Source organism: Moschus berezovskii, chromosome 8, assembly GCF_049115385.1.
Source record: "Moschus berezovskii isolate FMDL1 chromosome 8, NW_MosBer_1.0, whole genome shotgun sequence".
In the NCBI taxonomy this organism is placed as follows: Eukaryota; Metazoa; Chordata; class Mammalia; order Artiodactyla; family Moschidae; genus Moschus; species Moschus berezovskii.
Window position 1 is genome coordinate 46269504 of NC_142467.1, and position 15497 is coordinate 46285000.

The 15497-nt window shown below is 45.4% G+C and overlaps 1 protein-coding gene across 2 annotated transcripts in view; it reads right to left on the bottom strand.

The window, feature by feature from the left end:
- Positions 1-506: 506 nt before the first annotated feature.
- Positions 507-15497, bottom strand: part of GRIA1 (glutamate ionotropic receptor AMPA type subunit 1) — a 354780-nt gene continuing 339789 nt past the window's right edge. Inside the window, exons 15-16 of one of the 2 annotated variants that reach the window (XM_088838546.1) lie at positions 11520-11654; positions 507-3328 (exon numbers count right to left, since the gene is read on the bottom strand). In XM_088838546.1, coding sequence (XP_088694672.1) covers positions 3128-3328; positions 11520-11654 — 336 coding nt within the window. In that variant the 3' untranslated portion in view covers positions 507-3127. The remainder of the gene's footprint in view (positions 3329-11519; positions 11655-15497) is intronic. The other variant, XM_055430430.2, reaches the window with a different exon arrangement.

The window sequence follows — 15497 nt, forward strand, 5'->3', positions numbered from 1 at the left end:
TTGCTCGAGTGAAAGAATAACTTTGAGGCAAGAAGAGGGGTCTTATGGTCTGAGGACCACAATTGTCTCTTTATAAGCCTGATCTAGATTTGGTTTCGGTTGTGATTGCACATCATAGGTATACCTGGCCTCCAACTGGGGGAATGTCTGGAAGACATTCCATGTGAACCATCCAGTTCCCTAGAGGTGCTGTGACCACTGAGAGTTAAACCCTGCTCCTTATGCAATTGGAACCATAACCCTTGAAAACCGATACCATTCTGTCTTTTTGTTGTTGTTATCTCACTTGGGTGAATAAACCACAGTGATCTAGTTCATCTGCAATGACTTTGTTTGAAGAACTGTTCTTGAGTCAGGAGTATTGGTCACCATTGAAAATGCACTGAACTTAGGTTTGACAATAAGGAAATAACATAGTTTAGTGCTCTGGCTTCAGAAATGGCACAAAAATGGAATGGACAAATATGAAAAGTAGATAATGGATCCACAGTGATTTAATTCTTGGTGATATTTTCATTTTATGCAAATACCAAAAGAAAAAGAAACCTGTCTATTTGAAAGAAAAACAGGAACCAAGAAAAATATTTAGTGTTTGATCAAGCAAAAATCCTTTCACACATCTGCCAAGAGAGTTAAAACAAATAGAGATGTTAAATAAAAGGCCCAGTTACCAAACAGCAAAATTTAATGAAAGCCAGAACTGTTTAGTATGGATTCCTGTTGAGAAAAATGTCAGTCTCCTTCAGTTTTCCCATTGCTCTATTTTTAAGAAAAGTGTAGTAAAAATACATAATACAAGTTAACTTTTTTCTTACTTTTGTTTTCCCCATCATCCCTCTGTCAATCAAAAACATTTTCTGCTGGAGTCTTGGACCCGCACATAGCATACACACTCATTTCTAGGATAGCTGAGCTGTTACTATCAGATCATGTTACTGCTGAACTCAGTGGCTGAACAGGCATCTTACCAGGCCAAAGGCAAAATATTTCTGAAGCATGTGGATTGTAGAGGGTTATTTCGAACTCCTCTGAAATGCAGACTCCATAAGGGTGGGTCATATCAGATTCTGCAGTGGTAGGCTAAAAGTTAGGGAAGATCTGGTGGGAGGGCAATGGATGGGGAGGACGCCAGCTGGGCAGTAGCAAAAAGTGACAATCCTTCTCGAGGGTCCTGCTTCACATAACATGCCCACATTGACATATGAGAGACTGAATGACACTTGAGTTGAGAGGGCAAAGAGTTTGATTTGGGGACGGTTCTTTGCTATGGCTGATGAAAGGAGGATGGAAGAGACATACAGATGGTGGGGGTCCATGGAGAAAATCCACATATGAAGCCAGTCATGCTGCATCTACTTGGAGACAGGCTCCAAAACCTTTAGTTTGTCCATTGCTAATGATAATCCCTAGCAAAGAAGAATGGATAGAAGTTGGGGGGTGAGGGAACAAGCCAGAGTATGGTTTTCAGTAAAGGCTTATGACACATGGCACACTCTAGGTGATGAACCATGCACCTAGGAGAGAGGTGCTGGAGAGAAGAAAGCTGACTGCACCGAGAATGAGGGTTGGGATCTCCAAGAAAGCCATGTGCCAAGATCCCAACCAAAGTTGTAGTCAGCCTAGGCTTCTCTCCTTGAACTCTGTCACTTCTCCAATCTTGTTTTATTTCACATTGTGGGCACAATCCAATGATTCTGGTCATTGGATTACAACGTTCTCATTCTGTCTTAGCCAGGGGGAAGGTTGGCCTCTTCAAGTTACAAGTTGGGATTAGGGATCTTAAGGTCTCCCAGGGTTGTTATCAACCTACTGCATCTCCCTATCCTTCAAATCATTCAGCCTTGGGCATTTCACTTTCTAAAGATGACAGTTCATCTGACCACCTGATAACACTCATACATGGACATAAAAGCTCAAGTTCTCCAGCTCACTAAAACCCTAAACTTCACACTTGGTCTCTCAGTCTTAGGACAGGGCACACTATAGAAAGTTCTATTGCTTGTGGACTTTGATGAAGCTTCCTCTTCCAAAGTTCGTCCATCAGCTTTTTTTTTTTTTCTTTTTTTTTTTTTTGCATTTAGCTTGTATAACATTTCCCCCACATCAGAGGCTCCAAGGAGAAAGAGTCTACTCTACAATGGGGTTGCTGCAGAGGACTATCAAAAGAAAAGTGAGAATCAGGGATGAGAGTTTTCTGGATGTCAGCTATTCCCAAGACTCGACTTGGTTTAGGAGGCCAATTGCCCTTCAGCCACCAGAATGCCACTAGGCTTGAGCATAGCAGAAGGACATACTCCTCAGGGCTGAGCGTGATTCTGTGACAAAGCATACTGTTCCACCTAAGGCCTGTGAGATGGCTGTTACACATTCAAGGAAGCTTTATCTGAGTCTTCAGCAATAACTTCACGAGTCTTCTTCTGACTGCATGTCTGCCTTTACAGCTTCTTTGCCACCCAGGGTCTGAGTTGCTTCACACACATTTTTAACTAAGTCAGTGCCTGGGCAGTGCCCTGTGTGGAGAGGCAGCCCACTCCTCCAGCAATGTCGGTCTCCATCCATGGCTTGGGGCCGAGGTGTGGAGGGAATCTGGAGAGCTCCCATGATGAATTCATTTGAAGATTGCTGTTTTCCTTTTGCTTGCTTGTCAGGTGGAGCAAATCTTGAGTCTCTAATCTGAAAACTAAAGTGGGATGGGTAGGGAGTTGGGAGTAAGAAGGAAAAGGAAGGGATCTAACAGAACCTGCAAACCAGGGATATTAGTAAGAAAAAAAAATAATGCACACACTAAGACACATGAACAACTGAGTTAAAAGAAAACAGTACAGTTTCCTCGTTAGTGCTCCAGTGACACAGGCTCTGTGTGACAGGGTTATTCTCCCCTTATTGCGGTACAGTGTTATTTGTCATCCTCACTTAGCCAACGGAAAAGGGCAAAAGAACATCAAAAAAGGAGAAGGGGCCGCAAAATGGTTTCTTGTTTCTTCAGGAAAATCTGCTGAATCCTCCTCCTTGTGGTCCTGGTGGTTGGTGGCGGTTGTTTCATTCTGTTGTTTTTGGCACTGAAGGGTATGGGATGGAACTGGGGGAGCCTGGGCATACTCCCCGAGGGGGTCTCCATCTGCTCCAGTTATAATCCGGTGGCTCCCAAGGGCATCCCTGAACTGTGGCTCATGCAGGGGATCGATTGCATGGACTTGGGGAAGTCATGGCTGACCACCCGGCCGTTCTCTCCACTCCCGCCACCGCTGGCTCCTGCCCCGCTGTTTCGGGGGAGCGTCGATGTCCGTATGGCTTCGTTGATGGATTGCTGTGGGATCAAACAGAAACCCTTTTCAGGAGGACCGGGGGTTCTTCCCCAGGTCCTTGGCAATGATTGGCAACGAGAATGAGTCAACACTGGGCTTAAAATGTCACTCCAACTCTCCCCCCTACCCAGCTTGTTTCCTAATCTGTAATGCTAATCCTGACTTCCTGGGAACTCACAGAACTGTTACCCGGCTGTGGACTAGTCTCATTCCCTCTCTGGACCTCATGCTCTCAAAGTTTAATGAGACGGGCTGGATTGGGTGATCTCTAAGATCCTTCGCCTTCTATGATTTCTAAAGATGCAATGGCTCCATGGTAGTACTGATAATAATAAATGTAGCAACATGACCCAGTAGAAAAGCTCTGGAAACAGGGTGTAGGAGCCTTGGGTTTCAGTCCTGATTCTGACATCAACTTGCTGTGTGACTTTGTGCGTAGCTATCTCGCTGCTGCTGCTGCTGCTGCTAAGTTGCTTCAGTTGTGCCCGACCCTGTGCGACACCTTTGAAATCTCCATGTTTGTCAAAGTGTATTAGAGAGAATGGTTCTATACTGCATGAAAAAATGAGTTGAAATGTTACACAGAATTGATGGTATATCATTGTTGGGTGAAAGTTTAAAACGACTTATGATTACTTCTGGAAAAAACTGTCATTCTACCTCTAGCAGTGTGTGTTAAGAGAACATAGGACTTGTTTGACTAATACGGTATGCATAATATAATGGGAAAAAAGCCTGTGTTAAAGAAAATGAAAATGAATTTCAGAGATTATCTGTCATCCACTTCCCATTAGTGCGTATAACCTGTACTTCTACCCTGACACATCAGATTGGTGCTACTGATTTGTGAAAGATTGTGATTTCTAGAATGTTGGAATTCTAGATGTCAAAAGAGCTCCAGTGATCACCCCAGGATGAGATGAGTTAGACAAAATGATCAAGACCAGAATCTGTGATTATAATCATATTCCGTTAGACAAGAGGAAATGTTCTTTACTAAGTTTCTTTGGAGAATGAAATTTCATGACCAGAAATCCAAACCCTCTTCCTGTCACCTCCAACTTCCCATTAAAAGATACCCATAGGAATTTTGAGGTAGGGCTTAGTGTCTTGGTGAGAATCAATACAAACAATTGTCTGTGAGTTTAGAGGTTTCTTTCTGTAAGGCCAATCTGTCCATCCTTCAAGACTCAGTTTGTTCCACCTCTTTGAAGTCGTCTTAGACTGCCCGAGCATGTCCTGCCCCCATCCTCGCCAGTTCTCATACGTTATACACTCGCTTGCAATGATTCTGCTTCAGGTATGTAACTTCTGTCTTCTTTAAGAGAGCTAACTGTCTGGAAAAGGACAAGGGCTGTGTCTTCTCAATCCTTAGCTGCCTGCCAGCATGCCCAGCATGTCGTTAGAGGCCCAGTAGATATCTTTGAATGTGTCTAAGAAAAGCCAAACACATAGGGCCAGTCTTAAAAAGTTGATGGCTTCCCCTTTGCATATTGGCATGATTCTAGTGATCAGAGAAGTCAGTCAATCTCCTGTGGCCTCGTGGACATAAACAGGGCAGTTTTGACCCAGTTGTTATTCTTTCTGCTATGCTATGCTTTGGGAGGATCCTCTTATTACTGGTAATTCTGACAGTGTTTTAAAATAGTTTTTCTTTTAAAAAAAAATTCCATGATTCAGGCAGATCTGCCCCATATGATGCTCCACCCACATGGGTTCTGTCTCCTCTTCAAACTCCTGGACATGGTGTATTTACATTCTGCCTTCACTGAAGAGGAAGTGTGACCTGGAGAGCATTCTTCTAAGTCAAGATCACATCAACACCTCTGTGCTGCTCTATGGGGGAAATGTACAAAGAAAACATGAGGAATTCATGGTGACTTGTTCTCACTTTTAAATTGTTGAAAAAACTTTTTATTTGTGTGTGTGGGCAGTGTGGAACCGTCTATGAATTGGCTTGGGATGTCTTATCTTCTATGAGTTTTCTCTGCCACACTCCTTTAATTAAAACAAAAAGTTTAAAGTTCACACAGATCACCCTGGGCTTTGTTTCCCAAAAGGTCTTACATATTTCCATAATATCCCATAGAAGTCAGTGGTATTTGACATATTTATTTTAAAGGAGAAGGCTAGTGGCATAATCAGTATTGGTGCCTATGAGTCTGAGGTAACTGAGCCAGGCATGTAGCTAGAACTCTTCAAGTCATTCAGAATTGGTTTTCATGAAAACTGAGGGGTTCTCAGAGGTCAGTGACTCCATATTCCTGTTGATGGTGGGGGTTACCTGCTTACTGGTTTCCTTTCTAATCTCAGGAGAAGGGATGAATAGAGTCAAAATGGGAGTGGGAAGCACTGCTAAAAATGACCATTTCACTAGTTCTCAAAGTTGGCTGCAGGTTCTAGGGGTTTTGGGGGAAGAAACACTGATGTCTGAGACCTGCCTCAGGGATGCTGACTTAATAGGTGTGGTGTGTGGCCTGGATGTCTGGAGTTTCAAACCTCCCCCACCCCCCGGGTTATTCTAATATGCAAATAAGGTGGAAACACACTGGTCTTAGTTGATTTCACCTCATAGAGCAACTGAGGACTTGTCACTGACTTGCTTCAAGTTACAGTTATCTGTGACCTAGGGTCAAAGTGAACGGTCCCCTGCCTGTGGGGCCTCCTCCCCCTGGTAGCTAACACATTGGAAGCTGACGTCATCTCTCCCCTTGCCTCTGGGAACTGTGGTTCTCCCCTGTCCATCCTTGACATGCCAGCCGTTCTTCAAGTTCATCCTTATAAGTAGTTGTTTCTGAAACAGATACTCAGAGAGAAAAGGGTGAGTGAAAAGTCTAGCCTCAAAGTCCCGGAGTTGCTGCTTCAGAAACTCATTTATCTAACAGTGATGACACCCTAACTTTTCAGCTACTTGCTTTTCTAAGAAAATCTGCCCAGCCTCTGCACATCATAGAACACCCTAGTAAAAGCTTAGCCCTTGGTGATGCCGTCGAGTCAGAGGGACCACCTGCTGTGGAGGATGCACTGCCCCCCACCCTGCTGCACCCATGCCTGACCACGTACCTCAGCTGCTTGTTAATTCCAGGGGAAACATGCAAAGCCTCGATGGCCGTGGTTTCCACACAGCTCGTGTCAACACAGCCACTACAATTATGAAAAGTCAGTGCTCTTCTGGGGGTGGGAGTGGCTGGGAATTATTTATTTGGGGGAAACAATGTGGTAGATAATAAAGACCCTGGTTAGCCTTAATATTAGTTAAAGGCTCAGGTTTCTGTCTGTTTTCCCAGGCAGAGGAGAGGTACAGGGTGTCTGAGAGTTTATTCAATTTGGAGTATGTCTTGGATTTGAAATTTTTTTTACTGTGTGACAGTTTCAATTAAGCTGGAACGTTGGTGTTGCCTGAAGTCCCTCTCTGAGCCCCCAGCTCTTCCTTGCTCTCCTTTCTCATCATCTTCCTGTGCCCACCCTCCCTGGCCTTCCTCTTACGTCTTGGCAAGAGTTCTGGTCTTTGGGTCTGTGATACTTATGCTTTCTTTGGTGACAACCATCGTCCCCTGGTTAATGCCTTCTCTGCCTCAAGCCTGTTCAACATCACTGTTTCAGTCCTGTCCCTGACCCCATTCTCTAATCAGGACTGGACTGCTGTGAGCATTTTTCTTCAAACACTCATTGAACATATATTACACATTTGCTTATTTCCTGTCTGCCAATTAAACTCTCAGTTTCCTGAGAGTAGGAACTGTGTCTGGCTTGCTCCTGACTGGATCCTGAGGGCTGAGTGATGCCTAGCAGGCAGTGGTTCTTCGTACGTCTTTGTAGGACTGCCTGCAGGGTGCCTTTCCACCGTCCCTGTGACACTTGTTCTGTGTCCCGCTCACGTGATATCAAAGGGGAAAGAGTCTCAGTAACGCGCAAGCCAAAGATCACGTTCCACGGATGGCCTAAACAACTAGATCAGACAAAGCTAAGGATAAGGACTCTGTCTTATTTGTCTGTGCACTGTGGGTGGGGTTTTGATGGGACCTGGAGGGGTGATAAAAATTATCTGTTGCCCTGTGGTTGGGGTGGAGAGGGAAATTGATGAGAAGTGGCTTGGCTGGTACCAAGAACCCAGGCTTTGCGGAAGCCACGTTGGAGATCTCATTCCTGTTCTACCAGCTTGGAGTTTGTTGGAAAAACTACTTAACTTCTCTGACCCCCTATTTCTTCATTTGTAGAACTGCAAGCACAGGGTTAACGAAAATGTATATTAAGCCCTTTGAATGGGGAAGTTACTAAAAAGGTATTTTTCCTTTTTTCCTCCCTTTCTTCGTTCTTTCTCCTTTCCTGCACCCTCTTCTCTTTCCTCTCTTTTTCATGTAGGGTGGGGAAGGGCTCCTTAAACACTGTTGAGAAATAGGAGGCTGATTGTGAACTAGGTTTAGGGGCTCAAGGCCTTAAGAGTTGTCCACATACTGTGGTTAAGGGAAGAAACAAGAGGGAAGGTTCTTGCCAAAGGCCTTGGACACTGTCAGTGCAGTCCTCTGTGTGAAGGTGGAGGCTGCACTTTTGAAAAGAGCTAATCTGCCTTTGGAGCAGGCAAAGTACAGAATGATAAAAAGAACTGCAAAGCAGCAAAGTCTGAGAGGCAAGCAGAATGTGTTCACTTATCTCTTTTGGATAAGAGAGGGGTTGATGGAGCTCTGAAAATTAAGGACTGGGTTGATTCTTAAGGCCCATAAAGGCATCTTTTCTGCAGGTAGAAGATTAAAAATTCTATTAGGAGTCTCATTGTGTTGGGCAGAAATCATGCCAACCAGTGGAATTAACTATAGAAGATTGTGATGGAACAGCTTGCATTAATGATTCTAAGAGATCCTGATGTTGGCTTCTGAGATTTTTGATATCTTCCTTAGCAAGGGAAGGGAGAGAATGTCTCCCACAGGTTATGGTATGACTCAGTTGACTTTCTTGAGGATTCTTGTCTTTACTTGCATGTTGTGACTTCAGTGGTGAAGGTCAATGTTATACAGCTTTAAGAGGATCTTTGTTGTTAGCCACCCTGGTACCACCACCTGGCACTGATCATGATTAGTAGGATATGGTCATCCCATAGGAAGGGCTGGAAGTCCAGTCCTGCTTGGGCATGTCTGGTCTCATCGGATCTCATGATGGAGCCAAAAGCACATCAGGTGATGTGTGTGCTTCCTGGCTGGGTGGTTCTGATGGTTGTGTTTGCTTCACCTAACAGCAGCTCCTTCCTTCGCCTCAGTTTATCCTCCAGGAGATTTTCTCTGGATACAATCCCACATTACGCTTACCCTATGTGTGTGGGATGTCCAAAGAGAAATCAGATACAGCTTCTTACCTTAGGAAACTCACAATCTCTATGGCTTAAAAAACCCTCGGACATGTAAGTAGGGGCTATGAAATGAAAGTCTTAAGGAGGCTGTAGCTGGCCACTAATATTATAATTCTTTATAATAATATAATTCTAGTAATTATTATTTACTTAGGGCTTACTATGGCCCAGGCATTTTGCAGAGCCTTTATATCCACTTTTTCATATAATCCACAGCAATTTTTATAAGGTGTATATTGGGTTGGCCAAAGGTTTGTTTAGGTTTTCCGTACGATGTTACTGAAAAACCCAAATGAACTTTTTGGCCAGCCCAGTGCTACCACTAGCCCCATTTTATGAAAAGGAGGATCAGAGAGCTATTGAAACTTGTTCAGGATGACTCAGTTAATGTGCAAAGCAGGCAACATTTGTGCTCAGACATTCAGTCTCCAGAGCCTTGCTGCACTATGTTTGGGGGGAGTTCCCTCAGTGAACACCGCCAATCCTGGGATCCTGGTTTTGGTTATGGCCCATGGGGAAGGTTTTGTTGGGTGGTAAAGGTTATGCTCACCTAGGTCTTCTCCTGTTCCACTTACTGCCTCTGGAGTAACCTTTCCGCATTTTTGAAAGGTAAGATAAGAGAGTCTTTAGGCTAATGTTTTAAATGGGATAGGCAAAGACAGCCCTTCAGGTTCTAGGAGATCTTGTTGTGTCCAGCCAAGCTCCTTGGAGGTCTGCACTGGATTTAGAATCTGAGGTCCGTACTTTTGCTGTGCTTTGTCCTTTCTGAGAGGGCCTGAACTTGGATAAACTGGTCAAGGGTGGGATGGAGGTGTTCCTAGGTCCCTGACCAAGTACCATCACACTGCTGCTGCTGCTGCTGCTAAGTCACTTCAGTCGTGTCTGACTCTGTGCGACCCCATAGACGGCAGCCCACCAGGCTCCCCCGTCCCTGGGATTCTCCAGGCAAGAACACTGGAGTGGGTTGCCATTTCCTTCTCCAACACACTACCATCCCTTAATTACTCCATGCTATATATCTTGGGAAGTTGACTTTGGGGTTTCCCTAGTGGCTCAGATGGTAAAGAATCGGCCTGCAATGCAGGAGACCTGGGTTCAATCCCTGAGTCGGGAAGATCCCCTGGAGAAGAGAATGTCTTCCCACTCTAGTAGTCTTGCCTGGACAGAGGAGCCAGGAAGGCCATAGTGCATGGGGTCGCAAAGAGTTGGATGCAACTAAGCGACTAATAATGGGACAGAAGACAGAGAGAGGGCTGACTTGCATCAAGGCACGTGGGTGGGTGCAGTGGACAGCATGAGGTGGGTGGCTGGAGCGTGGCACATGTAAGGAGAGCAGCTTGCCTGGGGAGGGAAAGTAGGCTAGAGCTATGATGTGGGAATGGTGAATGCCAGGCCAGACGGCCCTCCACTCTCAACTCCCACTCCCTGTGTACAGAACTGAGTACAGAGTTTCCAAACAGGGGAAGGAAATGTCCAGCAATGTCTTCTCCAAGAGGGACCTGGAGGTATATGTAGGGTGGGTGCCTAAGGCAGGAAGAGGGTTGGTAGGAGGCCATGGCTGTGATCCAACAGTGGGTGTGCTGAGTCTGGGAGTGACTGCATGTTGAAAAAAGGGCTTCTTAGGGCACATTCTGGGAGAGAAAATTCTATCAATGAGTCCTACTCAAGTCAAAGTAACAGCCTAGGGTACATTGCTCAGAATGACTGTGCTTCTTGCCACTTCTGATTTTTTGAATTCCACTTGTCCTTCCTGTTAGTTTCTGGTTCTTCCCGGAAGCCTTCTCTATTTTCTCCCTCCTGTATATCCCTACAGGTCTTCCTATCTATGGCATGGTTTGGGTCCCTGAGTAGATTTTCTTTGTTAAAAATGCTGAAGGTTACAGATAGTGTTTTAGTCCTCTCTGCCCCCTCATGATGTCTTGCTTATGGTGTTGCTCACATGAATAACATTTCCTTCCCAAAATATTTTCTTATTGAAGCTAAATGATACAAGTGAGGGGCCTTGATGGTCATTTAGTCCAGACTCCCACTGGCTACTTTGAATCTATACATTTGTCAAGAATTATTCAGCCTCTACCTGTGTGCCTCTAGTGATGGGCTGTGTGTTACCTACTGGCACAATGCATCCCATCTGGGGATAGCTCTGAAAGAAAAGTAGACCTCACTTACTGTGTTCACATCTGTTCTCCATAACTTTTAGTCATTAGTTCTTGTTGCATACTTTGGGACTCCACAAAACTGGTCTGCTTTCTTTCACTCCCAAGAATTCTTCATGTTTTTACAGGCAGCTCTCATAACTTCCGTATTTCTTCTCTTTTTGAGTTAGCTGCCTTCACTATATTTGATGTGGTTTGGGGTCATCAGTTAATGTGCTTACCATTCTCTGGGCACGATCCTCTGTGCCAAAGTCCATCTTACAGTGTGATGGCCAAGAATAGACCTGCCTCACCCGGCATGGCAAGAGCATCCACCTTGCAGAGGGAAGATGCCCCCTCTGCTGTTTTGGAGCTACGCTTCAGTTAACATGACCTCAGAGAGTCACTGCCAAGAGTGACCATGAGGCAGTCACTCTTGCCTCTCTTTGCCTTGAGTGTCCACTCAACCCTTAACTTTTCATCTCACCCCCCATCACTGGCTGATGCATTTGTTTTCTCAGGCCTTGTATTTATCCTGACACATGCCAACATCTTCCTTCCTCTCTCACTGCTGGCTCTTTCCCTGCCACCTTCCTCATAACCTAGCTCTGTCATCCCCTGCCTTGGACTGACCTCCACCTCCCATCACTCCCCACCCTTTCTAGCAAAAGGGACTCCCAGGAAACCCAGCTGTATCACAGAACAGGTTAGGAAAAAGGCCTGGGAAGACGATGCCACCTTCATCCGCTTGGATTCACTACGCGATTTGTAGCAGAACTCAATTAAGGCAACCAGCATGGCGAGTCCAAGTCCTCCGATCAGGATGTAGAACACGCCCGCCACATTGCTGAGGCTGAGAGCACTCGTCTTGTCCTAGGAAGAGGAGGAGGGAGAGGGGAGGGGGAAGAGTCCAGTGAGCCAGGGGGCTAGAGACTAACCAAGCAGCAGCATTTTAACACACATACACTCAACCCCATCACCCTCTTTAACATTCATAATAGTTGGAAAGGTTTTGTATATGTTGACAGAGTGTTCAACATTCCCCAAGAAAAAAATGTGTGCCTGTGTGTATGCATGTGTGTGTGTGTGTGTGTGTGTGACAATTCTCTGAGCATCCCTGATTATATTTAGTTGAAAATTAGATTTCCCATCCTCCCCAGTGCCTGTTTTAGGGTGGGGGATGCCACAAGAAATCGGGGCAGTTTCCACCAAGATCTGCACCCCTGAGCTTACCCCATTCTTTCAGGAAACTGTGTCCCTTCCTTTTCAGCTGAATTCCTGCCCCCCACCCCCTCAGTTGCTCAGCAACACACTGGCCTTGCTTATTGTTTATGCCTGTGAGCATTTTTCTGCGAGTTGGTACTTAAAGTGAACTTTCTCCTAGATGTGCATTTGATTTCAATTTAATAAGACAGTTATTGTATGTATAATAAAGATCAACCAGTGTATACCTTTAACTTACTGTGCTGAGTCCCAGTGAAGGGAAAAAGAAAACTGGGGGGCTTGGAATAGAAGAAAGGCACTGAGGTAGAAAAATGGCTCCATTAAACCCTAATAATTATGCTTAATTGGAGTCATTTTTCTCATGGAGGTGCCTGCTGAAAAACACCGTAGGCAGATTCAGATAGCTGAATTTAGAAATCTCTGTTGCCTGGGCTAAAAGATCTTGCACTAGTTCTGAATGGGCAGGCTTGGGGAGCAGGGTGCTTAATTCCTAGGGTCCTGGGGACAAGCGTCCATGTCCAGTAGGAAGTGGACAGAGCTCATTTCATGGACCTTGAGAAACAACATCAGTTTGTGAGACCATCCCTGAGTTCTGTCACTTCCAATGAGATTCATGAGTTGGGGACTGAGGGACAGCATCCTCCCAGGTGGTGAAAACAACCAAACAAAACTTCTGGTTATGGGGGAAGGTAATGACTTGGGGAGATTGACTGTGTTAGTAGCTCAGTCATGTCCAACTCTTTGCAACCCCATGGACTGTAGCCCACCAGGCTCCTTTGTCCGTGGGATTCTCCAGGCAAGAATACTGGAGTAGGGTGCCATTCCCTTCTCCTGGGGATCTTCCCAACCTAGGGATTCAATCTGGGACTCGTGCATTGCGGCAGATTCTTTACCATTTGAGCCACCAGGGAAGCTGACTTGGGGAGAGGGGGATCAATTAAATTCTTGACTCAGGCAAGAAAACATCTTTAGATCTTGGAAGCATACTCATCCCCAGATGCCATGGCGGCTTGAACATCTTGGTTGATATTGTTTGCTCAGGTTCAGATTTCTCATCGAATTAAATTGAAATGCACGCCTCTGCTGGCACTGGTGCACAGCTGAGGTTGGTCGGTGGCACTAGGTAGGATAACGTTTTTATATCTCTCTGTGTGTTCTTTTTCAGGTGGGGATGTTGGTGAGTCATGCAAAAGGTGAGCTGTTATGCCCTAGGGACTACTCTGAATCTGGGTATGTGGAAAGGGGCCAGCAATTGACCAAGTCAGTGGCCTCTGCCCCAGTTCTACTTGGTGCATTGTACAGGATTCAGCTCGGCTGAGCGTGGGGACCACAACTGGCAAATAGCAGCCTCCCTTCTCTCCCCAGAAGCCGCCTTGGCTGGCAGAACTGTTGGATTATCTAAAGCATATTTCTCTGGTGGCTTTCTGTATTGCTAAAGCAGATGGTTCTTGAATATGGGTTACACTTGGCAAGGTGTAGCCTGGCTTTGGAAATGGTGGAAATGATTATTGAGAGGGGTAGAATTTCTCCTGCTCTGGTATCATGGCCTGACAAGGGAAATATGCAAAAAATGAGTTTGGTGCTTGGTTCAAGAGTTGGCTGAACAAGTAAATTCTCACTTGTCTTGATTTTTCAGAATGCTCAAAATGTCTCCCTGTTTGGTGTTTGTGAGTTCTGTAGTTCCCTTGGGAAGTAAGTCTTTAGAGTTTTGGAGGACTTATGATTTGTAGAAGTTCCTATAAAACTCTCCTGTGTGGGCAGGCCTGGGGTGTGGTGGGGAGGCATATTACTGTATAATCAGCTCACAGCTTGGAAGAGAGTGGTTGACAGTGAAGCTCAGATGGAGTGGATGGGGAACTGGCCTGGGGGGAGGTGGTAGACAAGAAGGCTAGAAGGAAAAGACTGAGTCCTGTTGGCTTCACCAGCTGATCAGCCTTTCAGTAGCTGAAGTGCATTATGCCTCCTAGTTACCAAGGCTGTTTTTGTTTCCTTCTTTATAGTCTTTTCAAGTTCACTTTGGTTGTAGATTATCTTCAAGGATAACGGAGTGGTGGGCACTTTTTGTTACTGTCTTCAAAAAAATCATAAGAAGCCATCTTTCTCCCTGACTGTAGAAGGTGGAGTGTCCATTTGTGATACATCATGGAAGGAAGCAGGGTCAGATCTTCAAATGGAAGTGGGAATAGGAGGCATATTCTGTGTATCTGCAGAAGGAGGAAGGTCCAGTGAAAGTCCTTATATCTGGAGGTAGAGAGCATCCTTCACTTCTGAAGGAGGTCTCTGGTCCATGGGGATGGCAGTCTATGTTGGTGAGGGGAAATAGGCCATACAAACCAAACCAAGAGGGCAGTCAGATGGTATGGGCACTGCCACCTCTAGCAGGACACAGTGCTATGGATCCTTCTTTATGTTGACACAATCCTGGGAAGACCTCTGGAATCAAGGGAGCACCTGAGTCACCAGCAATTTCAGAAAGAAAACTTAGATGAAGCATTACCATCTAAAGTTGGCACAGTATGATAGGGTGTATAATGAAGGGCTGGTGGGTGTTGGTGTCTTCTTGGCTCATGTAGTTGAGGAGTTTACATTTAGGCAGTGTTTCTAATTTCCCTTAGGTGCGCCACTGACTTGTTGATAGCACCAAATTTAGTTCTTTCGAGGAGACCCAAGCCATAATCTTCCATCAAGTTGCCTTTACCAACTTTCTTTGACTCCCTCTGTTGGAATATGATGGGGTATCCTGGGGCAGAAACAAAACTTCCTGTTATTTAAGGAACAGAGCTGTGATTCCTCTGTCTCCATGTCAGAGGGGACTTTCTCACGCCTTTGTGCACAAACAGCCATGTTCATGTTTCATGAGCAAGCTACACGCTTCCCAACTTTGACCAGGAAGAGGGAAGGACAGAACCTGAGTCTCCCGAGGACCCCTCTGGGAGACTGCATTCTCCCCACATCCCTTAGCAGCTGCACTTCCCAGAGCCAGGCAGCTTGCTGGTGGGAGTGAAAAACTCACAACTTGTCTTCCAACAGGAGCAAGGAGAGTGACAGTACCAAGAAGAATGACAGGTGAAAAGAAAAACACAAATTCCATCTTTCAGAGTTGTTGGGCTTGTTGTTATGGTGATGAGCCCCCCCTTCATCTGTTCCCTTAACCTATTGTCTTGATTTTCTGCCTTCCCCATGTGCAAGTGATATTTTTTCTTTTTCATATTTTTCCTTCCTCTTCCCACGTATTGGGGGACTGTCTCAGACACCCTCTGTGTTTCTGAGCCAACATCCCACCCAGGAACATGAAGATGTCTTGATTCTTCACGAGGAGGGTTGAACCAGGTCTGAGGCAGAGAGACTTGATGCTTTTTAATGACATAGTAGAAAGTTCTAAGGAGAAGCCAAGACTTTGGCCATAAGACTAGCCCCTCCCATGGATACTGGGATGCCCCATTACATGAAGTCTACTCAATCTGGACCAAGCTTCAGTTTCTCCAGATGCTT